The 26,596-nt window shown below is 38.3% G+C and overlaps 1 protein-coding gene across 2 annotated transcripts; it reads right to left on the reverse strand.

The window, feature by feature from the left end:
* Positions 1–3,093: 3,093 nt before the first annotated feature.
* ZBTB41 (zinc finger and BTB domain containing 41) lies at positions 3,094–25,861 on the reverse strand. 2 transcript variants are annotated; one of them, XM_081324963.1, is made up of 11 exons: positions 25,749–25,861; positions 19,897–21,101; positions 17,355–17,562; positions 16,592–16,661; positions 14,042–14,189; positions 11,852–11,981; positions 8,597–8,693; positions 7,939–8,044; positions 7,111–7,216; positions 5,570–5,658; positions 3,094–4,734 (listed from the first exon to the last, which is right to left on the reverse strand). In XM_081324963.1, exons 2-11 carry the CDS (start codon positions 21,008–21,010, stop codon positions 4,085–4,087), a joined length of 2,718 nt encoding a protein of 905 aa, XP_081181089.1. In that variant the 5' UTR covers positions 21,011–21,101; positions 25,749–25,861; the 3' UTR covers positions 3,094–4,084. The 2 variants fall into 2 exon arrangements, with proteins under 2 accessions (XP_081181089.1, XP_081181090.1); XM_081324964.1 differs by lacking the exon at positions 25,749–25,861 and adding an exon at positions 25,177–25,229.
* Positions 25,862–26,596: the final 735 nt, after the last annotated feature.

Raw genomic sequence — 26,596 nt, forward strand, 5'->3', positions numbered from 1 at the left:
TCTGCCACACTTCAAAGGAACTGCATCACACCTAGATAGCTACATGAAACTTCTTCCACTCTTTTTTTTAGCCTCCTACCTATATAAATAATTAAAAATCAACATTCTCTATGGTGAAAAATTGATAAATATATTGCAACATTGAAAAATGTACGATTGCTTTGGCACTGCAACAAAAATTCTACTGGAACTAAGATTTTGTCTTGCTTTTGGATGCTCTTGGTAACTTTAACAGTATTCTTGGTAACAGTTTGGAATTTTGACTTTAGGTGAAAAGGAAGAGCATATGTAGCTCTGACCATTACTTAGGTTTGGGACAAACCTTGCTACTATAGTTTAAAAGGTAAACTAACATCATTAGCTATTTAATCTGTGTAAAAAATTATATGATGTACGTTTAGATTCCTAAATAAGTGATAAAATAAAAGCATGTGCATGCTTTTCAGTTTCTCAGAACTATTATCAAAGTTATGTTTATTATATTTAAAGTATTCTTGCATATTACAACTTTTAAGAGTTTAGAAATAATCTTCAAATTAGATCCTCGTATGCAGATAGTATTAGACTCTAATCTGTATAGACCTAATTTAAGCACTTAGCAGTTCTATTTTAGGTCGTTTTTAATTACATAATTTTTCCCTCATGCTCAACAGTTTCTTTTTCTCTTTATAATAAAAGCAATTGAAATTAGTATTTCAGTTCCATGAGACTTTGAATGTGTGCGTTGTCAGTACCCACCCCAATCCACATCTTAGGAAAATAAAGAACTCTTGGAGCCAGGGCTTGTCCAAAAGGAGGTTTTACTAGGATGTGAACGGTTGTGGAAATACAAGACAGGATCTGGCATTGTGTTACAACTTGATACTTTATAGAGTTCCCGGCTCAACCCCCACCCCTCAAAACCCATTTGGTCAAACCCACATCAATTAAACTTCGGTGTCAATCCTTTCTGGGAAAGAGGGAACTTCCCGTGTCTTTATGATTATTGCCTCCTTCCTTTTCAGATTCAAATGGAGATACAAACCAGATCCCCCCTCCCTTCCCCTCCTTTGTTGTCCTAAGATCAAAAGGGTTTTCCCTGGTCTTTGAATGCAGCCTCCGGCCAGGCTGAATAAACATCTTCTCCTCTCCCCCTCGGAGAAATGGCAGAATTCCAGGGAAGGCACAGTATTTTAAGTATACATTTATGAATGTGATATAAATGGATTCTGACACCGGTTTTATTTACAACAAATAATATTTAAATATTATTTTCATTTTTCTCCAAAAACTTTCCATAAAAAAGCTACAGGTGAAACTCAAAAAATTAGAATATCGTGCAAAAGTTCATTTATTTCAGTAATGCAACTTAAAAGGGGAAACTAATATATGAGATAGACTCATTACATGCAAAGCAAGATAGTTCCAGCCGTGATTTGTCATAATTGTGATGATTGTGGCTTACAGTTCATGAAAACCCCAAATCCACAATCTCAGTATATTAGAATATTGTGAAAAGGTGCAATATTCTAGGCTCAAAGTGTCCCACTCTAATCAGCTAATTAAGCCATAACACCTGCAAAGGGTTCCTGAGCCTTTAAATGGTCTCTCAGTCTGGTTCAGTAGGAATCACAATAATAGGGAAGACTGCTGACCTGACAGTTGTGCAGAAAACCATCATTGACACCCTCCATAAGGAGGGAAAGCCTCAAAAGGTAATTGCAAAAGAAGTTGGATGTTCCCAAAGTACTGTATCAAAGCACATTAATAGAAAGTTATGTGGAAGGGAAAAGTGTGGAAGAAAAAGGTGCACAAGCAGCAGGGATGATCACAGCCTGGAGAGGATTGTCAGGAAAAGGCCATTCAAAAGTGTTGGGGACTTTCACAAGGAGTGGACTGAGGCTGGAGTCAGTACATCAAGAGCCACCACACACAGACGGATCCTGGACATGGGCTTCAAATGTTGTATTCCTCTTGTCAAGCCGCTCCTGAACAACAAACAACATCAGAAGCGTCTTACCTGGGCTAAAGAAAAACAGACCTGGTCTGTTGCTCAGTGGTCTGAAGTCCTCTTTTCTGATGAGAGCAACTTTTGCATCTCATTTGGAAACCAAGGACCCAGAGTCTGGAGGAAGAATGGAGAGGCACACACTGCAAGATGCTTGAAGTCCAGTGTGAAGTTTCCACAGTCTGTGTTGATTTGGGGAGCTATGTCATCTGCTGGTGTTGGTCCACTGTGCTTCATTAAGTCCAGGGTCAACACAGCCGTCTACCAGGAGATTTTGGAGCACTTCATGCTTCCTTCCGCAGACGAGCTTTATGGTGATGCTGACTTCATTTTCCTGCAGTACTTGGCACCTGCCCACACTGCCAAAAGCACCAAAACCTGGTTCAATGACCGTGGGATTACTGTGCTTGATTGGCCAGCAAACTCTCCTGACCTGAACCCCATAGAGAATCTATGGGGCATTGCCAAGAGAAAGATGAGAGACATGAGACCGAATAATGCAGAAGAGCTGAAGGCCGCTATTGAAGCATCCTGGTCTTCCATAACACCTGAGCAGTGCCACAGGCTGATAGCTTCCATGCCAGGCCGTGTTGAGGCAGTAATTGCTGCAAAAGGGGCCCAAACCAAGTACTGAGTACATATGCATGCTTATACTTTTCAAAGGTCTGATATTGTTCTATGTACACTCCTTGTTTTATTGATTGCATGTAATATTCTAATTTTCTGAGATTGTGGATTTGGGGTTTTCATGAGCTGTAAGCCATAATCATCACAATTATGACAAATCATGGCTTGAACTATCTTGCTTTGCATGTAATGAGTCTATCTCATATATTAGTTTCCCCTTTTAAGTTGCATTACTGAAATAAATGAACTTTTGCACGATATTCTAATTTTTCGAGTTTCACCTGTAGATTAAGGAAGCCACAAATAAAAGCCATGCTTACATGGTTGATTCCTGGATGTATGTTAGATTGCTAACAGCAATGACTCCTTCCGATACCAAAGACATTGTCTAGGAAGTAGTATTGCTACCTTGATTTATTTCACCTGACACTGAATTAAAAATGGTTTTAAAATTGTGACAATCAAAAGAAAGGCATATATAGTTTTGACTGTAAGGCTTTTTATAACATACAAAATGAGTTATGTGCACAGTGAAAACATATGGGAGGGGGCTTCAATCCATAATTGATTAAATCTATATTTTTACTCTTCAAGAATCTATTTTAAAAATACAATTTTAAGAAAAATACATGATTTTGAAAGCTAAACCAATGCATTAAAATGGCAACAATAATTTTTCATGCTCAACAGCTTTAAAATAACTGAAGTTGAAGAAAATACAGATACCTTAACTTTTCAATTGTTAAAAAGAATTTTCGGTAGAATAGTTGTATTAGTTTGTTGTAGCAAACAGATACCATAAAGGTCAACTATGTTATAAATTTTGTGCACTGCAGTTCACTTCATGCAATGAACAGAATATTAAAACTCTCTCTTGGTCTTTCTCTACACACACATACACACAGAATAGCAAATATTGCAATCAGAAAAAATTGAAAAATTATAGTTTTTTTTTCCTACAACGGCTGTGCATGTCTTAAAAATGATTAAGAATAAATGTTTTTTGATCTCAGGTAACCACAGCACTTTTCTACTGTTCATTAAAAGCAGCTGCTTCTTTTTTCATGTTTTTTGACCAAATCTGAATAAAGATATGGCTCTTTTAAAAGTGTGATAATGGAACTTGGTCTCCATTTTGTGATTAAACAAACATAAAGCTACTTTCATTTAGATGATTTTAAAATCTAAATTAGTTAACTAAATACTGTTCATGTACTTTCATGTATCCAGTAATTTTTGTTTTCTGTCATACAGAAGAATGCTAGGATCCTTGACAAGACACTTGTCACAATCTCTACTCTATATTTCATCTCCCCTTCCTTCCTCTCTCCATACACACACACACACCCTATTTCAATACAATACCTCATTCATTTAATGAAATAGACAACTGCTTATATAATACTGTTAGCCCTCAAGATACCTAACAGCTCAAGACTAATGAAATATCATATTTCATAGACATGATCATTAATGTTCATTATTTGAAATGTTCTGTACAGAAGGAGCTGAATCAAGACCTAGTAACGTTCCAAGATAACTTTGTTCTCTAGGATCCAATATTTGTTCAGGTTTAACTGGATGAACTATATTTGCTGGTTGTGGAGTAAGAGTATATTTTTCAAGAAATTCCAGATCTGTTGTTTGCTGATAATCTGTTGGAGGGGGTTGTGAAGGAAGAATTGAGTGAGATGATGTAACAGGAGGCTGCTGTTGTACAAGATCAGACTGAGTTTCACGCATTTGAACAGATATCAGTGTCACTGGCACACATGTGTCTGATGGTACATTCTGTAGCATTGCCTTGGTGTCCACTTGATAAGTTGTGTTCTGATCTACAAATGGTTTAGAATCACCTTGAAAAGCCTTATCATCTGGTGTGTACTGAGCTGGCAATGACACAATTTTTTCATCTGACAATGGGTTTTGCAGTTCTTCTGCAGACTTCCCTCCATGTACATGATCAGTATGGTATTTTAGTTTATCCTTTCGTTTAAATGTTGAATTGCAGTATTGACAGTTGAAAGGGCGGGCATCTGAATGAATAACCATGTGTTTAGTTAATGTCTTCTTAATCCTGAAGGACTGGTTACAAATTGGGCATTTGTATGGTTTCTCACCTGCATTAAAAAGCCAGTATTAATAAATGTGCTGCCTTTCATATCCATATCTACCATTTTTAATCTTTCTGATATACTAAAACATTTTGTCAAGTAATTTCTACAGAATACAGAACACCTGACACATGCCTGAGGAAAAAACTATTTCATTTTTAAAAAAATACACAATTAATTTTAAGAATACAGAAAACCTTCCATTTACACCAAACTTTGTTTCAGGTTAGAACAAAGCATAGGCATATGCAAAGCTAATACAGAATACCATTAAAAATACTCTGTGACTTGCAATACATTCAGACGAGCTGATTAACTTTCCCAGCCTTGGATCAAAAATATGCAGAGCTACTTAGGTTAACAGAAAGCATTGTATGACATGGGGAGGCGAGGATGGGTAGGTGGTGAGGTCTTAATTTTGTAGTTTTGCTTCAAGATTTTTTCCCCTCAAAACTTCATCAAATCAAAAATAACTCTTTAATATTCACACCTCAATAATCACAGCTCATTAGTTTTGTTAGTGTTTTGGAAACTGCATTTGACTGTTTTGTGTCTTGCATTAGAGTGATGAATGGGAAATCAAAATAGCTTCTTGTCTTAATGATGAAAGAAGGGGTAGAAATCCACGCTAAATAGTATCAGCCATTCAACTTGCAGAAATATTGGCCAAAAAAACCTGTTTTAAAACATTTTGACAACATTCTTAATGAAAGCATTGGATTGGAGAAAAATATTTAGTTAACTGCGGAACCTTGGAGAATCCAACATGGAATATAATAGCATAAAGCTGAGAAGGGAATTGGGATAGTTTAAGAATCCAAGAGATTCTTTAGCAGTTTACCTGAATGTGTCCTAAAATGCATTTCTAAACTTGATTTCCCTTTAAAAACTTTCTTGCAGACTTCACATTGATGAAATGTTGCTTTGTACCTTCAAAGAAAAATAAGTGGAATATATTAGAAAATATTTTTTTAACCAAGGAATATTTTCAGGCTTACATGAACTAAATTACTATTACAGGCTTTTCTTAATTTCCCCCCCTATTTTTAAATTGTTTCTGTAGAAATATATGTGGATTTAATTGTTTGCTTATGGACAATTAATTTGTACTTAATTTTGTTGTGAGTTATACAATGACAATAAAGATATTCTATTCTATTCTATTCTATTCTATTCTATTCTATTCTATTCTATTCTATTCTATTCTATTCTATTCTATTCTATTCTATTCTATTCTTCTTTCAATACCTTCACAAGAAGTGGTAATGCAAATAAATATGTAACCCATCAAGAACTTCAATTCTATCCAGTAATGGGGCTAGAATCACAATAGCCAGTTGTTAAATTTTTGGGCAAATTTGTGAGTCAATCTGAAGGCAGAGCAGAGACACATGTATTAATCAGATTTCAATAGCTAGCAGCATGGTGGCAGCAATAGAGCTGGCAGAACTGGTCCTTAAACATTTACTAGTGTATCTCTGGTTCTCTCTCTTGTAAATGGGACATTAAAAAAAAGACCCTTAATGATGCTTTGATTCTATGTACTGTATATAACACTGCTAAGAAGTAAACCACTGTTATGTTTTGTATTTTTCATTTTTCTGAAATGATATAGGGTTTCCTGCTTGAACAGGGGGTTGGACTAGAAGACCTCCAAGGTCCCTTTCAATCTGTTATTCTGTTAGTCATATATAGGGTTGTAACGTAAACATTCATATTCTCCAGAATGGATAAAGGATTATTGCAAAATCCTGGTATTTTATGCTGGTTTAGGAACTTCATGACTCAAAGGCTACCTATCAGAACCGTTGGAGAAGAATGAGAGTTATTATTAATTAAATATTCAAGCACATTTTCTATATCTTATTTTCCTTGGCCTTGTTGTTTTCAATTTCATGTCCCCTTTCAACTCATTTAGGATAAAAATTCATACATGTAAAGCAGAAAACCCCATAGAAAATCAAATCAGATAAGGCATTTAGATCCATAAACTTCTATGTTTACTTCTCACCATTATCAAGAAATGTCATGTATTATTGAAACCTTTTCTCCAATGAAGTTTTCCCTGACTTGAAATGCCCCACCTGTGGGTATTAATATTTTGCTTTATATGTGATATCTAAATTATATTTTCATACGTTTTATAATAATTGAAAATTGTATCTTATCATACCATAACACTATATTTCTTCAACATTAGTGTTCAAGGGGGGAAAAGAATGTGTTCATATAAGACTATTTTTTGGTTCAATTAAACCCAGATTTAACAAGAACCTGACCCTGGTTCTATTTGGTGTATACAAATCAATCTAACATAACCTCAGATGTTATACATGTTTCAACATTATATCAATATTGAATATATTTCAATATTAAACTTACTTTTGCCACACTTTTTCTCCTAGATGAACACTTTTATAATGAACAGTGAGATGATCTCTTCGGCCAAAGCATTTTCCACATTCCTCACACTGATGGGCTTTCTCTCCTAAGGTGAAGTAACAATATATTCTGAATTAATTTAATAAAACTTCTAGGAAACATAAAAAAAATGCCAGAGGCATCCAACTATTTCTGATTTTGGGCCGGTCATTCTCTCTTAGTCTAACCCACCTACAGGGTTATTGTGGAGAAAATAAGAGGAGGGGATATTATGTAGGTCACCTTGAGTTGTATAAAATAAAGACAGGCTATAAATAAAATAAATAAATTAGGGATCAGTGTCCATGGCTCATCAGTATGTGATAATATGTCATCAAGATTGGGAGCAGGGGGCAAAACTAAGATTTGTTAGACAATATACTAATAAACAAACTGCTGATATGCTTAACATGTCTTTTAAAATTAAATTTATTATCCCAAAGATGTGAGGGGTGATGGAATTGAGATTATTGTGTCCTGGTTCGACCACTAATTTCACCATTGATCTACATTCTGTGACCTTTAGGCTGCTGAAAAAAACAACTTTTAAATATTGTTCTAGTATACCTCAATGCTTTCCATGAGTAGGAGCCTTTTCATGCATGGAGTATTTGTTCTGCAAATAAGAGTTTGGCCACATATGTTGTCATACATCCTCTTCATCTCTAACCAGTCATGATGAAAACAGATATCCTTTCTTTTAGCAGACCGTTATTTTGTAAAATATAAACAAACACTATGTTCCTGGATTTTTTGATTGAGATAGGTAATGTCAATGCCACTCCTTACCTGAATGTATCTTTTTGTGTTTTGTAAGGTGATCATGGCGAATAAATGTTTTTCCACATTCTTCACATTCATATCTCTTATCATCATGGTGGACTCGCAGATGAAGCCAGTATTAACAGGAATACAAGATTAGCATCTGCATGCTTAATGTACCATGATATTCAAATTTGAAAATTTAATTAGTATGATTTACACTAAAGTTACATAACTTATATTAAGTATAATTTAAATGTGAAAATCTAAATTAGTATAACTCAAAATGACATCATCTATTCTGAGAGGTTGTTGTACAATTTCTTGGTAGGTACTGCATGGCCCTACTGATTTATTAAGTCTAAATAGTTTTGAATGTTGGAATAAAATGGGCCATGGAATCTAGCTGTCTTGTTTCCAAGTAGATGGGTAAAAAATTATATTTAAATTTTGTACCAGTCTACTTGGAAATATGACAATTCAGATGAGCAAACTTTGCTAAGGATTGCTTATTGATAGGCCATTTATGCTAAAATCTAAAAATAAATTCTATAGAGATTTCTCTTATTTCAGTAATTCATACTGAATTTTAATTCTATTCTTTAATAACAAACTAGCTATAAATAGTATAACAAAGTCATTTCAGAGCATAACTGATTGTGGCACAACAGTATAGAATGTGTTACCTATAGGAGCTTCCATGACGAAAACTCTGTCCACAAATGCTACACAGATGTGGTTTTTCTCCACTGTGAATTCTCAAATGCTCTTTTAAAGTTGTTCTGTAAGGAAGAAATTCAGATATAGGGAGGAAATTATCTGCTAATGCTTTTACAATAATACAATAATACATTTCATTGTAATGAATTTAAAATGGCCACAGTCCAATTTTCTGCAAAGTGTAACTGACATCTATTGATAAAGGACAGTTACCAGATACTGGCAATCAACTGCCAATGATCACTGACAACTGGGGCTGGCTTTTTTCGGAAATGTATGTTTTTGTCATTTCTGCCAGGATAGCAGGAAGCACCCAGCAGATTCTAAAAGTCTTAGTGCAATACTTTGGGATAAAGGTAAAGGTAAAGGTTCCCCCGCACATGCGTGCTAGTCGTTTCCGACTCTAAGGGCCAGTGCTCATCTCCGTTTCAAAGCCGAAGAGCCAGCGCTTGTCCGAGGACGTCTCCGTGGTCATGTGGCCGGCATGACTAGACACCAAAGGCGCACGGAACGCTGTTACCTTCCCACCGTAGTCGTCCCTATTTTTCTACGTGCATTTTTCCGTGCTTTCGAACTGCTAGGTTGGCAGAAGCTGGGACGAGTAACAGGCGCTCACTCTGTTACACGGCACTCGAGATACCATGTACTATACATCCACAGTGAAGATAAGTATTTTTTCTAAGTTATAAGATTGTCATTTTATTTGGTGTATAGATTAAATTTTAATTTTAAAAATTAATCTGTTTTTATTCAATCCCATTCCTAATAAAATCACTGTTCATATTCATAGGAGTAATGGGGAAACACAATCTTATTTATCATTTTAAGTCACACGGAGTCACAAAATTGAGAATTCTGCTATAATATATAGTTAAGTATGTAAACACACAGCATATAAAAAAGCCTATAAATTGAATGTTACTGACATATAAAATAAACTTAGTAAGTGTGCCAATAGCACATAAAATGTCTGACAAGGGGAAGAATCTGAAAAAGGCTTCTGAAATGAGTATCTTCTGAATTGCAAAGCACTCTTTCTTTTTTAATTCAAAGTGCTGTTCAACAGCCGGAAAAAAACAAAAACAAAAAATCACTGATATAAAAATGGAGAGCCAGTTTGGTGTAGTAGTTAAAGTGCTGGATTAGAAACAGGGAGATCCTGAATTCTAGTCTTCCCTTAGGCATAGAAACTAGCTGGGTGATTTTAGGCAGTTTTTCCTTTTTAGCCCAACCTATCTCAAACATTGTCGTGAGGAACATAGGAGGAAGGAGCATAATGTATTCTGCCTTGAGTTATACAAAATAAACAAGATATGTACATCGAGTAAAAACATACACCTCAAACCCTAAAATTCAATGGAGTTTTCCTCGGCTCAGTAGATACAAATGCTGGTTGATGAGTAAAGAAAGACCTGAGAAGTAAATGGAATGGAATATTCTGAGAAACATATACAGTTACAAGAAAAAGTATGTGAACCCTTTGAGATTATGTGGAGTTTTGCATGAATTGGCCATAAAATGTGCTCTAAATGTCATGTAAGTCACAACAATAGAAAAACACAGTCTGCTTAAAACAATACTACACAAACATTAGCTGTTGTCATGTTTTAATTGAACATAACATGTAAACATTCACAGTGCAGGGTGGAAAAAGTATGTGAACCCTTAGGCTAATGATTTATCCAAGAGCTAATTGGAGCCAGGAGTGAGCCAACCTTGACTCCAATCAGTGTGATGATATTGGATGTGTTGCTGACAGCTGTCCTGCCCTTTAAAAACACACACCTGTTTTGGGTTTACTGGTCTCAAGAAGCACTGTCTGATGTGAACCATGCCTTGCAGAAAAGAGCTCTCAGAAGACCTACGATCAAGAATTGTTGACTTGCATGAAGCTGGAAAGGGTTACAAAAGTATCTCCAAAAGCCTTGATGTTCATGTGTCCACGGTAAGACAGACTGTCTACAAATGGAGAAAGTTTAGCACTGTTGCTACTCTCCCTAGGCGTGGTTATCCTGTAAAAATGACTGCAAGAGCACAGCGCATAATGCTTAATGAGGTAAAGAAGAATCCTAGAGTGTCAGCTAAAGACCTACAGAAATCTCTGGCACATGCTAACATTTTTGTTGACACATCTACAATAAGGAAAACATTAAACAAGAATGGAGTACATGGGAGGACACCACGGAGGAAGCCACTGCTGTCCAAAAAAAATATTGCAGCACGTTTGAAGTTTGTAAAAGAGCACCTGGATGTTCCACAGCACTACTGGCAAAATATACTGTGGACAGATGAAACCAAAATTGAGTTGTTTGGGAAAAACACACAACACTATGTGTGGAGAAAAAAAGGCACAGCACACCAACATCAAAACCTCATCCCCACTGTAAAACATGGCGAAGGGAGCATCATGGTTTGGGGCTGCTTTGCTGCCTCAGGGCCTGGACGGCTTGTTGTCATTGATGGGAAAATGAATTCCAGAGTTTATCAGGACATTTTGCAGGAAAACGTACGACCATCTGTCCGCCAACTGAAGCTCCGCAGAGGATGGGTGATGCAACAGGACAATGACCCAAAGCATACAAGTAATTCAACAAAACAATGGCTTCAACAGAACAGAATACGCCTTCTGGAGTGGCCCAGTCAGAGTCTTGACCTCAACCCGATTGAAATGCTGTGCCATGACCTTAAGAGAGCGATTCACACCAGACTTCCCAAGAATATTGCTATACTAAAACAGTTTTGTGAAGAGGAGTGGTCCAAAATTACTCCAGATCCTTGTGCAGGTCTGATCTGCAACTACAGGAAACGTTTGGTTGAGGGTATTGCTGCCAAAGGAGGGTCAACCAGTTATTAAGTCCAAAGGTTCACATACTTTTTCCACCCTGCACTGTGAATGTTTCCATCTTATGTTCAATTAAAACATGACAACAGCTAATGTTTGTGTAGTATTATTTTAAGCAGACTGTGTTTTTCTATTGTTGTGACTTACATGACGTTTAGAGCGCATTTTATGGCCAATTCATGCAAAACTCCACGTAATCCCAAAGGGTTCACATACTTTTTCTTGCAACTGTAGGTGCTAATAAGCATCAACAGAAGCTCCCCACTATACAATTATGTTGTTCAACTGCCTTTACATTATTTTCTTTAAATACTGGTGAATTCATGGATCTGCTTTTTGTTTAATTTATATAAAACACAGCATGTGTATTAAGCACACCTTTCTCTAACTGATTTTCCACAAATAAAGCAAGTCCATTTTCTCTTTCCTCCATGAGTACATTCAATATGGCGCTTCAGATTTCCAGTGTCATTAAATTGACGACCACAAATATCACAAGGAAAAGGTCCTAAAAGGTAACAGGGATTCATTTTTACATTTATGCAACTTGAGCAAGCAATTTGAATTATTAATAAATACATATTTTGGAATACAAAATACAAAACTGAATAAAATACTTCATTATGAAAAACCTAACCACAAGCACATTAATCTTCCATTTTTAAACAGTTTATTATTTCTTCCCCAGATGTTGTTATTGGTAATTCTGACACAATAAATTAAGTTTACCAAAAAGGAAGATACTGCTTTGTATTTTTTGCATTCTCTTTTTGTAAAACTTAAAACACAAACACATTGATATTGCATTTTTATGGACAACTTGGTAAGCCATTAAATTATGGTGTCACAAGTACAAATATTGACTCCCTTGACCAGTTTATCTATGAATTGTCTGCCATGTGATTGTTTTCTGTACTTTTGTCAGTATCTAAAATCTAGGTCTGACATAGCCAAAGACAGCTGATCTGCCCCTAAGTTTTTAAAACTTGATTATATGATTCAAATAATCATTTAGCATTGTATTAGCAAAAAACAGCCATGCTGCCTCTTGAACTCCTCTTGGAGTTCAAGAGAAAGCAACTGTTTTCAACAGATGTTTATTAAGTGAACAATTTCCTTCAAAATGTACCAAATTACCATTAGTGACTTGCAGAAAAGAAATGCCAGATTGCAGATGGCTCTTGAAAAACACAGCCTTGATTTATCCTTATAAAATACAAAAGTAGAAATATAACAGCTATTCGTGATCTGGGTAACTGGCCACTTTCTTAACTATTATTTGAAAAGCCAGGGAAAACAACCCTTAAGCTTCATACTGCAAATCCCACATTCTCAGATTCAGTTCTGCTTCATTTTCTAAGGGCCAGTAGATTTACCAAATTGCAAAATGCATGATGGTAATTTCCAATATCTTTTGCCTTAAAAGAGCTTATACTTTCCTTTACAGAATACCATTCTTAAAAAAGGTATTCTAGTGGAAGACTATTACAATAAAGAAGAAATTGGAAATGGTTATTCCCTCTTCTGTAGCCCTGTGAATCCAAGCAAATCTGTATCCATGTCAACATCACAACCACAGCTTTTAAAGCTCAAAAAAGAAGGAGAGGGAAAAAATGCTAGGAAATGTAGTTATATCTTCCAGGTTACATGAATTACAGAAGCCCAATAACCCTAAGTCCTTCCTTGTTGTTGTTTTTTATATTGAGAGTTACTTCAAAAAATAAATGTCACCTAATCTTTCTATTTCAAATGTACTACAGTTGTACTGACACATTAAACAGAATTGCAGCAATTTTTTCCTAATAGATTTTAATGACAAAACCGACAAAAAAATCTTCATGTTCTTTTATTTGTCTAATTACTCAGTAAATGCAAAAATTGTTACCTGCCACTGAACAAACAATGAAATATAAACTGATCAATATTTCATATGTTACTTTAGTTCTCAGCAATGAAGGAAATGGTTTAGGAGAAAATTTTTAATCATTTTTGTTCAAAGGTGATGAGTCTAAAACTTTACTGTTTCCAAGAAAACAGGGAAAAATATATGTGATATAGCAAGCTCCAAAGGTTTAGTAGCTCACAAAGGTACACATTTTTTAACTAAACAGGCTGTGACCTTGATAACTTTCCCCACCTCTCTTCTGTTGTTGGGCTTTTATTTTTTGCATTTTTCAGAATTCATTGAACAACAGTTTTTGTAATTTTAAATTTGTGTTAAAAATCAAATAATTGGTCAGGTTAATGAAAAACTGGCCTTCTACCAACTTCAGAATGAAGTGGTGAAATCAAATAGATAGGCTGAAGTGGAGGATGGAGAAAACACCCTGAGAGCAGCAAAATATAAACTGTAAATCCCTGACTATAATTAGACTGACTACAATTTTTTTCAAACAGCCTCTAAATAAGGATTCATTTAATTTGTCCAAAAATTGAACCTCATCTTCAAGCAGTTTAAAGAATTGTTCAAACACTGCGTTTCTAAACATATTAAGAATTGCAAAATTGGTATACAGAATTCATTCAGCTAATGAATTGAAAACATATGTGCACTGAATATTTTCTTACCTAAATGGAACTTTTCTTGATGCTTCAATCTCGTAAAGCGGGATTTAAAATGTTCTTCACAATAGATACATTTGAAAGGCTTGTTCTGAGTGTGAAGAATTCTGTGTTCTTCCAAGTGAGGTCTTCGTGTGAAAGACTTATTGCAAATCTGTAGCAACAACATGCAATGATTAAGTAAAATACAGTACACAACCTTGAGCTTCCTGAAGAAAGTCAAGTTATCTGTGAAAATATATACATAAACCCAATCTTATCGCTCAGAGGAATGAATTATAAATAAACATATTACCATTTACATTCACAAATAAACTGAGAATTTTAGGTGCCAAAATGTACAAAAAAATGAATTTGGCTTATCTAAGAATGGGCTTATCCATAGGTATATACTAATAGTGGCGAACCTATGGCACGTGTGCCACAGGTGACGTGCAGAGCCCGCTCTGTAGGCACACACGCCGTTGCCCCAGTCCTAGGCCTCCGCCGCCGTGTGCAAAAAAAAAAAAAAGTTGGAATTGCTTGATTGAACTTTTAATGGCAGAAGTGATGTGTCGTTGCTCCTTTGCGATCCGCCGCTGCCGTGTGCAAGGAAACAAAAGATTGCAAAGGAATGGGGTTGGAAGTCAGGTAAGGAAAGAAAGGCAATTTCTGGGGGGAGCAAGGATTTCTTTCCTTACCTGCTCCACTTGTTCCGAGCCGCTTTCCGCTCAGAGACGTTGCTCTTTTGCCAATGGCCCGACTGCCCTCTTCAGTGCCCTCCCTCTCCGAGCCTCTGAGCTCCACCTGCTGCTTTGGTTGGCTGCCGGCCCCCACAACACCCTGCCCACTGCCACCTAGCACGGCTGCCCTGGGGCTGCAGGGGCTGGCCTGGCATGGTAAGGGCACGCACCCCACCCTTCCGCCAACATGCAGAGTAAGGTTGCCAGGCCCGCCCCCGCCCAGATGCCCTCGCCTCCCCCAAGCGTTTTTTTTTACTAATCTGGCTTTCAGCTGCTTTCCATTTCTCCATTCGCTTCTCAGCCTTCACCGCGTGTTTGTGGGACTATTGGTAAGATCTCGCAAGAAGTTAGAAAATCTCATGGAACTTTTTTTTTGTCCCACAAACACGTGGTGAAGGCTGAGAAGCAAATGGAGAAAGGGAATGCAGCTGAAAGCCAGGTTAGTAAAAAAAAACTTGGAGTAGGTGAGGGCATCTGGGCGGGGGCGGCAACCTGCCCTGCGTGGCTTTAGCAGGTGTCTTGCAGGGGGAGGGAAGCAACTGGTCTACCACCATACTAGCACCACCGCATTGCTTCCATGCACAGGACCCGCCCCACCCCTCGCATGGAGCACTCTGCTGTCGCCGCTCCCCCCATCCCCACGTGGTACCTTCTTTCCAGCTCCGACACATCACTTCCTCCGCTGCTAAAAGTTCAATCAAGCAATTCCAACTTTTTTTTTGCACACGGCAGCGGAGACCTAGGGCGACGGTGCGTGTGCCCACAGAGAGGGCTCTGCATGCCACCTGTGGCACGTGTGCCATAGGTTCGCTGCCACTGGTATATAGGATAGCTTTCTGAAAATGATTGTACTATGCAATTGCATAGTTATGGTCTATTTGCTTCTCTGTTAATTTCACGTTTTATCACAACTTTAGCATATACGGTGATTTACTCAGTTGCTACATACGGACTGGTAGCCAGACATCTGCGTGGATCTCCTGGCTTCACACACAACTCCACAGTCCTTTTAAGGACTTAAAAAGTAGCAGAAATAACAGAAATAACAAATACCAATACTAAAATGATTCGGAATATTGGAAGTTCAGTATGTATATGCCAACTTAACATTGAAGGCAGTAGTAGATCAAAATGTGACCTCTGCGTAACAACGGCAGCTACTGACTGGATCTCCAAACTCGACATTAAACTCTGAAATGTTATTTCTGTTTTCCTCCTGGGTTTTATAATTGCTTCTTTAAAAAAAATGTTTTAACTGTTCTAACTTGTAAATATGAAGTGCTTTTAATTCTGTGTGTGACCAGCCATACGCTAAATAAATACCTTATCAAACTATTGACCAAAAAGATCATGCATCAATAATCCATGAAGTCATATTATAGTACTTTTTATTTTTTTATTTTTATTATCTTTTATTATTATTAACCCAACTGCACCATGCACTATTTACACACTAAAGCACATAATGTAGGATTTCCCATATTATACCTAACATTATGATTTAGTAACTTTAGCATAAATTGTTTTAGGCACTAATCACTTATCAGGTCAATGTACAAAATAACATCTGCATATTACTCTCATAAAAGCAGCAACATAACCAAGAACATGGAGCAAAGCTATAGTCCATGCTATGGAATTTCAGAGATGTCTTTCCTACTGCAGCTCGAGAAGCATTCTAAAATAATGTACAATCATTCTAAGTGCAGTTAAAACAGCAAATTCAAGAACTCCAGTAAATAAATGCATAGCCTCTGATCTGGATTCAAGTCACAGATTTAAAAAATAAATCAGAAGTATCAAATAATTTCAGTGAAACCAAAATCACATTTACCTCACATTTCCATCCTTCGCTTTTTTTCTTCCTGGTAGACAGAAACTCTTGTGCATTTTCAGGATGAAATCTGAGGGGGAAATCTACTTAAATAAATCTATTTCTTTAATAAATATAACACAAGCAAATCACTATTTTGCATTTTGTTGCTGCTTGCTGGCCTAATTCTATATTACTTAAAAGAAATATTAGTACTGCATATAAAAAAGCAAAATATTTGAAGTTTCTTAATCTACATTCCCATTTGAAAAGTTATGTAGATAACCCAAGCTGAACTTTCCAATTTGACGTTAACTGTTTTTTTAATATGCTTTTATTCATCCTCTTTAAGCATTTTTGTCCCAATTTACTTAAACCATCTTTCAATATTCACCAAATAGAACAGCAGGATATACATTAAAGAGAAGAAACACGTAGTACTACTGAACATATTAGTATCTTAATTCTCATATGTACATGTTTGGTGGAACACATACACCCTGATTTGATTCAAGGTGACTTATACTACTTTATAAATATGCACAATTTTACCTAGCCTGGGGTCGTCTAGATTTTCATCCTCTCTAGGCAGGGCATACTAGGAAAGGCTGATTTACTTTATGCATGCTTTTAACATCCTACACATTTAAAATACATTGCCGTGTATTTAACTAGACTATTGTTTATATCAAATTTCCTGTGGCATAGTTTTATCATTTTATAATAAAAGAAAATCAAATGATCATTCTATATTACCCAAAATGCAGTATGATTCGATACTTGCCTTTTTACATGCTTTATCAGGGTCTTTTTGGTGGCATGTAGTTTGTTACAATATGAACATTTGTGTTCCTTTTTATGAAATTCCATTTCACTGTTGTGTTTTTTTCTGTGTACTGTTAAGTTAGATTTGGTTGAATAACGCTGCTGGCAAATATCACACTCAAAAGGCTTTTCACCTGTATGTACTCGAGCATGGCTATCAAATTTTCCTACAAAATAAAAGATATATATCTTAAAATGAGAAACAGCTGAAAAATATTAATCTCTACTATTATAATAGCGTGTGCTGTGTGAAGTCTTTAGAAAGTTTTAACACAAATTATTTTATAATGTATTATTTTTTAAAGAAGGCTTTCTGATTATTGGCTGGAACATCAATTTTTCATGTAGCAGAATTAACAAATGTTAGGAATGTGATGGTATATAACTGTCATCCAACTATATCAATTAACACTAGCTCTCAATCTATACAAAAGATACTTATAGAAAGGGCTGGAATACACAGTAAGTTGTGCAGAAACACATTATTTTCACCTTTAGTAGTGAAACAGTTGTCTTAAACAAGTTGCCAAAGAATGGCTGGGATTCTTTTTCTTACTATAATCTTACACATTATCATCAATTCCTACTCCTATAGTCCTGGAGCACAAAGCAACTATAAATTAAACATCACTATCTGAATATGATTCTATAAATGTGTCTAGAACTATACTAAGAGTTAACTTTAAATAAACTAAGATTTCAAGGTCATACTACAAGTTAAACCAATGCAACTTTATTTTTTACCTTGAATTGTTCAGATGTTTGATCATCCATAGGAGAATGCAGGTTAGTTAATCTTAAATAAAGTAGTATCTTCATGTAGGTGTTTACACTTGATATTATCAGTCACATGAATTTTGGCAGCCATAAAAGACATCTTCAAATGATTTTATGTATTTTTATTGTTCAAAAATATTTTTAATTGTAGTATATTTTTTGAATGGTTAAGCTGCCCAGAGTTATTGAGATGGGCAGTTAAAATAAAATATACTGCTCAAAAAAATAAAGGGAACACAAAATAAGACATCCTACTATTAAATACAGTACATTGTGTTGTTTAAGTGTTCCCTTTATTTTTTTGAGCAGTATATATATATATATATATATATATATATATATATATATATATATATATATATATATATATATATATATATATATATAACTTTCAATAGAACTGCAACCCTAGAATTGCATATTGGGCAAAAGGGTATCCAGAATCAGGGCTAGACTTTTGCTTCTCTAAGAAATAGCTACGATGCTATTGATAAAGTAATAAATTGATTGGTTTACCGAAATTATCACATACCAGTTGAGGAGCAATAATTTAAAGAGCAGGCCAATAATCTGTAGGCTCTCCAGATGCAGCTGAATTGTAGCTCCCAACAATCCCACTTAGTACAACCCATGGCGAGGGATGAGAAATTCTACAATTCAGTAGTACAACAGACAAAACTTTTTACAGTTAAATGCTACTAAACATGTACAAACCTGCTGCAATCTTTGAAATGAGCTATATGCATATTTCATTGCATGAAATTTATATACTAGTGAAGCAAATTAGCTGTTTATTGAATGAACATTAGGTTTTACAATGTGTAGAATTTAGTATGTATAGTATGTATCACAATGCTAATATATTTTCACAACGGTAGGGACTCATTCCTACATTGATTGAAGGCCTGAACAGGTAGTTTGAGTGGAGATGAAGCATTTGAATTTGGGGGCGGGGGGGGGGGGAGAGGGAGGACATTTTGTCTATATTTCTGAGGTCTCCCTAATTTAATATTAATCTGAATAGTTTGCCTGCAATTTCGATGTATGTTTGAGCACACGCAGTGTTCTTGAAATCCAGTTGTAGGCAGATTCAAAATAAGGTAACAGTTAATGTGACAAGTATAGCAGTGTAGATACCTTACAGTTCATTTTTATTGTAGAATAAACTTGTTAATAAGGCCCAATGAAGGGATTGCTTTATTACACCTATAGTTGAATTAATTCAAGACAACTGTACAGATGAGGTCATCAAATAATCTAGCTTCTCAAGCTGTGACTGTTTTATCTTATTTCAGCAGCTAGGAGTTTTTCTACTCAGCTTTCTTGAACATTTGAAAAATCACTCTAATAAAGCAGGAAAAGCTATATTTAAAAAATCTAATGTCTTCCAAACAGCAATCTCAACTGATAGAAAGCCTGCTGGGTCTTCCTCAGCTCAATGAACTGCAGGGTTGTTGCTGTGGGTAAAATAGGAAGGAGGATTATGTATGCTGAGAGATTGTGTCAGCTTCTATTAATTTAAGGATTCAGTGAAGGACTATTTTTTTACAAGGAATGCCTAAAGTTTTGCACGTATTGTTAAGTGCACCATGGATATATTTAAGACCTAAAGAATAATCACAATTGTATACATTGAGTCTGGCCTTAGATATTAACCTAAGATTGAAAATGACTTTTAAACAGCCACCCTGCAAAGGTAAAAGACAACACATATTCTGATTTACCTGGTCGATCAAATATTTTATCACACTTAGGACACTGCAAACATTTTTTGCTGCTGTTCTGAGGAATAGGTGGAATACATGTGGAACGATTATCTTCAGAAGTATTTCCTGCTGGAGTAGCTAGTTCATGGACCTCTCCACCGCATTCTTTTTCACTGTGCTGTTCAGACTCTGTATCATCTCCCAAAGAGTCCTCTTCCTGCTCCTCAGTATTGTATTCACTTCCACTGTCCTCAGATTCATTGCTCTCCTTACTAGGAGCAATTGTATCTAAATTGGTATCTGATGCATTGCCACTTTCATTGTCACTCTGATCAAACTTGGCTGGGCATTTACGATTTCGCACTGATCGTCTAGTAGAAATCACTGACTTCTCAACCATTTTCAGCCCATGTTCTTTTCCCCATGCAGCATGTTGGTGTGCTTTGGACAAATGATTTTCTAATGATTTCTTGTAACAAAAATTACGATTGCACAAAGTGCATTGGTGATTGTTGGCTATTGTAGGAGTTTGTTCAGTTGTCTTTTCTACCCGAGATGGTTTTTTTGTTTTCTCTTCAGATTGTGAAATGGAAACATTTTCGCTATTTAGCAATTTAACTGCATCAATAATATCTAAGAATTTTGCTGCTTCTAAAACTAAAGGTATTTCATTTTTATTTAAAAAAAACTGTGATGTGTAAAGAAACTCAAGCAGATGACGGAAAACTGAATGTGTTACATGATCCAAGGTAATAACATTTGTATCTGGATTTTTGCTCAAATAAGCATGAAAGTAACTGCTCCCAACAGCAACTACTACTTTATGGGAGCTAAATTCTTTTCCATCAACAATTATAAGAAGATCACAAAAAGACGGCTGCTTCTGTCGATCATCATTTAAATATTTAAGTAGATTTTTATTATATTGCAAAGAAGTTAAAAGCTTTCTTTGATCAGGCAGCAGAGAAAGTTCTTTCGAATATATGAACTGGCCTGCTGTAGCTATTTCTGCAGAATCAACATGAGCTTCCTGTTCAGAATCTGTTACAGGAATCTTATCACTTTGCTCCCTTCGGTGACCAAGATGTATTTTGTGATCTACATTTACATTAAGTCTTCTTCTCTTCTTCATTGCAATTGTGCCACGTTAAAATCAGAACTGTTATAAATAAGCCAAACTTTTCCAAACAAATAGTTGCTTCAGTGATACTTGAAGTTATAACCTGCAAATGGATCAAATAATTTTCTTTAAAACCAATGAAAAAACTAGTTTCATTCAGGTTTTTTTAAACACCAGTTAATTTACTTCCACATTTGGTGAGGTCCTAAGAATTGGCATCCACCCTCTTTCTAGAAAGCAAAATTTCATTTTGAATTGACACAAAAATATTCTGCAAGTCACACACGCATTATCAAATGCCTGTGGTACTGCATCCTGCACTAATTGTAGCTTCCAAATTTTCTTCAAGGGTAGCCCCATGTGGCATGCATTGAAGTAGTCCATGCATGAAATGACCAGGGCTTGAATGCACAAAAATATTTATATTTATCAATTGTAGTATAAATGATCACTTAAAAAGCACTCATCTCTAATGCAGTCACTCACTGATCTCTTTGAGTAGTTATAATTACTCAAGACAGATACAAATTAGTATATGATTTAATTCTAATCCTTTTTCTTGTACTTAAAAATTAACATAAAGGTAAAGGTTCCCCCACACATGCGTGCTAATCGTTTCCAACTCTAGGGGCTGGTGCTCATATCTGTTTCAAAGCCGAAGAGCCAGCGCTTATCCGAGGACATCTCCGTGGTCATGTGGCCGGCATGACTAGATGCCAAAGGAGCACGGAACGCTGTTACCTTCCCACCGTAGTGGTCCCTATTTTTCTACTTCCATTTTCACGTGCTTTCGAACTGCTAGGCTGGCAGAAGCTGGGACGAGTAACAGGCACTCACTCTCTTACGCGGCACTCGGGATTCGACCCACAAACTGCCGACCATCTGATCGACAAGCTCAGCGTCCTAACCCACTGAGCCACCGCGTCCCTCAAAAATTAACATATGCAAGCATAAAAAATGGAGCGCATGGATTTCCTAACAAGACAGAAAGTTGTAAGAGAGCTAATAAGCAGTAAGTGTGAATAGTATCACATATCTCATATTGCTAAGCACATTGGTTTGTGCTTAAATTGTAAGCCGCCCTGAGTCTTCGGAGAAAGGCGGGATATAAATGGGATTAAAATAAAAATAAAATAAATATCTTGCTAAACTATGGCTTAATACAGTATATTAAATAACAACTAGTGTATTTACACATGGCTCATCATACAAATCAACCTAGACTTCTCCCTTGAGGCACAAATAACCAGGGTCAAATTATTCTACTTTTGTACACATTACATGAAGATCTAGCTCTAATGCTGGAAAAGATGGAAAGAAAAAGAAGATAACCAACAGCAACATAGATGAACTCAGCTGAAATGGCAATGAGTGCACACTTGGAAAACCTGAAATACTTGTTAGGAACAGATCAAGGATAAAATCTGTGTGCAATGATTTGATAGCATATAATAATAATATCAAAGGGACGCGGTGGCTCAGTGGGTTAGGACGCTGAGCTTGTCGATCAGATGGTCGGCAGTTTGTGGGTCGAATCCCGAGTGCCGCGTAAGAGAGTGAGTGCCTGTTACTCGTCCCAGCTTCTGCCAACCTAGCAGTTCGAAAGCACGTGAAAATGGAAGTAGAAAAATAGGGACCACTACGGTGGGAAGGTAACAGCGTTCCGTGCGCCTTTGGCATCTAGTCATGCCGGCCACATGACCACGGAGATGTCCTCGGACAAACGCTGGCTCTTCGGCTTTGAAACGGAGATGAGCACCGGCCCCTAGAGTCGGAAACGACTAGCACGCGTGTGCGGGGGAACCTTTACCTTTACCTTTAATAATAATATCAAAGTAATAACTAGGATTTACAAACAAGGGCTGCATTCACACAACCTAGAAGCCAGGACCAAAGAAACTAAATTATAATTTAGTGTGTCATGTGAACCAACATTTGCTTAGTCTTTCTTTATAAGGAACGCTCTGTGTGTCAAAACAGCTGTTTCTTTTTCCAAGCTGCATTTGTTATCTCCTCCATTCAGGTTGTTTCTCTGTGTGCTACAACAGGAAAGATTTAGATTTAGATTTATATACCGCCCTTTCCCAAAGGACTCAGGGCGGTTTACAGGGCATTTTAAAATCATAACAATACAAAATACAAAGTTAAAAGACAAATAAAAGATTAAATTATCCCTGAAAATAAAACCCAGTTAAAATTCTCAGCCTGGGTCAGAGAGCTCAAAGAGCCAAGTCTTCAGGTCTCGGCGGGGTAGTCCTGAGCTCCACGGGCAGCTGGTTCCAGAGGGCAGGCGCACCCACAGAAAAGGCCCTCCTCCTGGGTGTTATCCGCCAGCAATCTTTTACCGGCGGCACCCTGAGAAGACCCTCTCTCTGCGAGCGCACTGGACGAAGGGAGCTTGATGCTGGCAGCAGGTGTTCCCTCAAATATCCCAGACCCAAGCCATTTAGGGCTTTATAGGTCATTACCAGCACCTTGAATCTCACCCGGAGGGCAACCGGAAGCCAATGCAGCTCACGGAGTAGAGGTGTTACATGGGAGTATCGGGAAACCCCCATCACAACTCGTGCAGCCGCATTCTGCACCAGTTGAAGCCTCCGAGTGGTCCTCAAGGGCAGCCCCATGTAGAGAGCATTGCAGTAGTCTAAACGGGAGGTCACGAGCGCATGAGTGACTGTGCATAGGGCATCTCGGTCCAGGTAGGGTCGCAACTGGCACACCAGGCGAACCTGGGTAAAAGCTCCCCTGGTCACGGCTCCTATATGATCTTCAAAGTTGAGCTGTGAGTCCAGGACGCCCAAGTTGCGAGCCCTATCAACGGGGGGTAACACCTCACCCCCCCCATCATTAAAGGTGGAATAGTTTGGTTAGCCCGAGATGCCGATATGTAAAGCCACTCAGTCTTGGCAGGATTGAGACGAAGCCTGTTTCTCCCCATCCAGACCTGGACAGCCTCCAGGCAACGGGACATCACGGCGAGGGCATCGCTGGGTTGGTTCAGGGTGGAGAAAAAGTTGGGTATCATCAGCATACTGATGATACCCCACCCCGAAACCACGAATGACCTTGCCCAGCGGCTTCATATAGATCTTGAACAGGAGGGGCGAGAGAACCGACCCCTGAGGGACTCCACAAGTGAGAGGCCTTGGGTTGGATCTCTGCCCTCCCGTCAACACCGACTGCGAGCGGCCCAGGAGATAGGAGAACCACCGTACAACGGTGCCTCCCACTCACAGCCCCCTGAGCCGTCGTAGTAGGATACCATGGTCGATGGTATCGAAAGCCGCTGAGAGATCTAATAGGACTAGGACAGAGGAGCAACCCCTGTCCCGAGCCCGCCAGAGATCATTCACCAGCGCGACCAGTGCCGTCTCCATGCTGTGACCGGGTCTGAAACCCGATTGGTACGGGTCCAGATAATCAGATTCACTGGTTCACTGGATGCTGTGCAGAGAAAACTCAAGATAGCAAGTGAAATGATAAATTTGTTCTTTCCACAACCAAGTCTAGATGCTATACAGCTGGTGAAAACAGGTAAATAGTTGGGGGAATGTGATCGCTTTCCTTGCTTCTGTGATTTAAATCTATCCAATCAAAAAGACAGGAAGTATATTAGCCACCTCCCTCTTTTGCTTAAATCCTATTGATCTGGGAGAATAGTACCCAGATAGCCTGTTACCAAGACTGCTCAACTGTTACTATTACCAGGCAATAAATACCCCTCACAGAACTGCTCTTTTTTCCCCTTCTTCCCTGTTTTATGTGCTAACACATTTTGTCTGTTTGCATGATTCAGGAGCCATGACCTTAGCCACATAAAGGAATTGGAAAATGTCCACCAGCATCCTCAGCCTAGATATTATGGGCGCTATCTTCCCTACTAAGCTTAAGTGAGCAAGAGAAACTTGTTAAGTGGCCTAAACCAAGCAAAATCAGCATTATCTGCAAGTAGCTAGCTGCTCCTTTCAGTGGGTGTTGGACATAACACTGGCCAAATTGTCACACTGTAGCAAGAAGCAGATCGGAAAGGAAGCAACTTTCATTACAGTCCTCTATGAAGCACCCTCGAGAGAAAAAAAGGCAAGCGGGACTGTTTTAAGTTTCATCCCTTCTGGGCCTAATCCTTCCTTCCATTGTGCTAGTAGAGATTGAGCAAAGAGAAGGCGGCAGGAGCCTACCGCATTTTGTTAGCCCGCATACCGATGCAAACAGGACTGAGAGGGAAGTGAGGGGAATGGGCTTCAGGGGACTTCTACGAGGAACCTTCTCCGTCGCTGCTTCCCCGGCCTCTGCCTCAGGGTGGGCGGCAGAAGAAATCGCTACTGACGGCCAGGTGCTTTTCCTTTCTTAACGAGGTAGTGGCAGTGCCCCCTTCCCCGCCCCCCCCCTTTAACAACGATCTGGCCTTCAAGGATGACCCCACTAGGTCTAAACAAGATCTAACACAGGGGTCTTCAAACTTGGCCCTTTTATGACTTGTGGACTTCAACTCCCAGAATTCCTCAGCCAGCAAAGCTGGCTGAGGAATTCTGGGAGTTGAAGTCCACAAGTCATAAAAGGGCCAAGTTTGAAGACCCCTGATCTAACATGTCAGAAGCGACAAGCAAACTAAAGCCGAAGCCTCAGGCAGGTCGAATTGTCGAGCCCCTCTTCACCCCGACCCGGATGGCGAAAGTACAACTGCGCCCATCGGAAACCCCCTGAACCCCCCCTCCCCAGCCTCCAACGAGGGGAGGAGCCTCTTACCTACCGTCCTCCCCTATCCGACCAAAGGGGCAAATAACGGTCCCAGGCGCGCGCTCTCGGAAAACACGCCTCTTCCCCATTTGCCGTCGCCGTCACCAGGCCGAAAGACAACTGCCCCCCAAAAGAAAAGAAAAATACCCCCCCTCATATAAGCCCCCTCAGTCGCGCCCCGTTAACCCCCCCCCCGAGGTTTCGACATCACTTCCGGGTTCCATGCGTGTGTGTGTGGGGGAAATAAAGGCTAACGTCACTCAGACCTAGTTTGACAGGAAGCTGGGCAAGGTTTGTCGTTCCGGCTCTATGCACGTGGGTGGCAAAAAGGAGGCGGAGCAAGAGGAAAAAGCGAGGGGTGCCGACTAGGCGGGAGGAGGTTTCGCTTTACCTCCAGCTCACAGCGGCCATTTGCGGGGTTGTTCATTGCAAAACCGCGAGCCACCCCAGAAGCGTTTACTACTACAATACAACGGTGTCCAATCTTTCCGACTTTGCGGAACGGCGAGAGCAGTGGGATGGGCCGGTGGATATTTTCACGCAGACAGCGGGCGAACGCGCGCAGCTCCAATTATCCAAATGAAGCTGCGCGTCCGAACGCGCTCGTCCGCCCCTTGCGCGGCCCGGTTCCGAACGGTCCGGGGACCCGATTTATGTTAACCAGGTTACTGGTATCTTTTCTGTTAAATTACAGTAAATTGGCCTTACGGTTATTTTGACAAGATAAGTAATGGTTTCTCTTACATAGTCCTAGAAATAAACTTTTGATACTTTCAAAGAGAACCAAAAGTTTAAAAAAGGGAGGGGCCAAACAGATTTGATAACCGATTCCAAATTATCACGAAAATTTCCAAGGTTATT

This window comes from Vipera berus (genome assembly GCF_964194415.1).
Source record: "Vipera berus genome assembly, chromosome: 3".
Classification (NCBI taxonomy): domain Eukaryota; kingdom Metazoa; phylum Chordata; class Lepidosauria; order Squamata; family Viperidae; genus Vipera; species Vipera berus.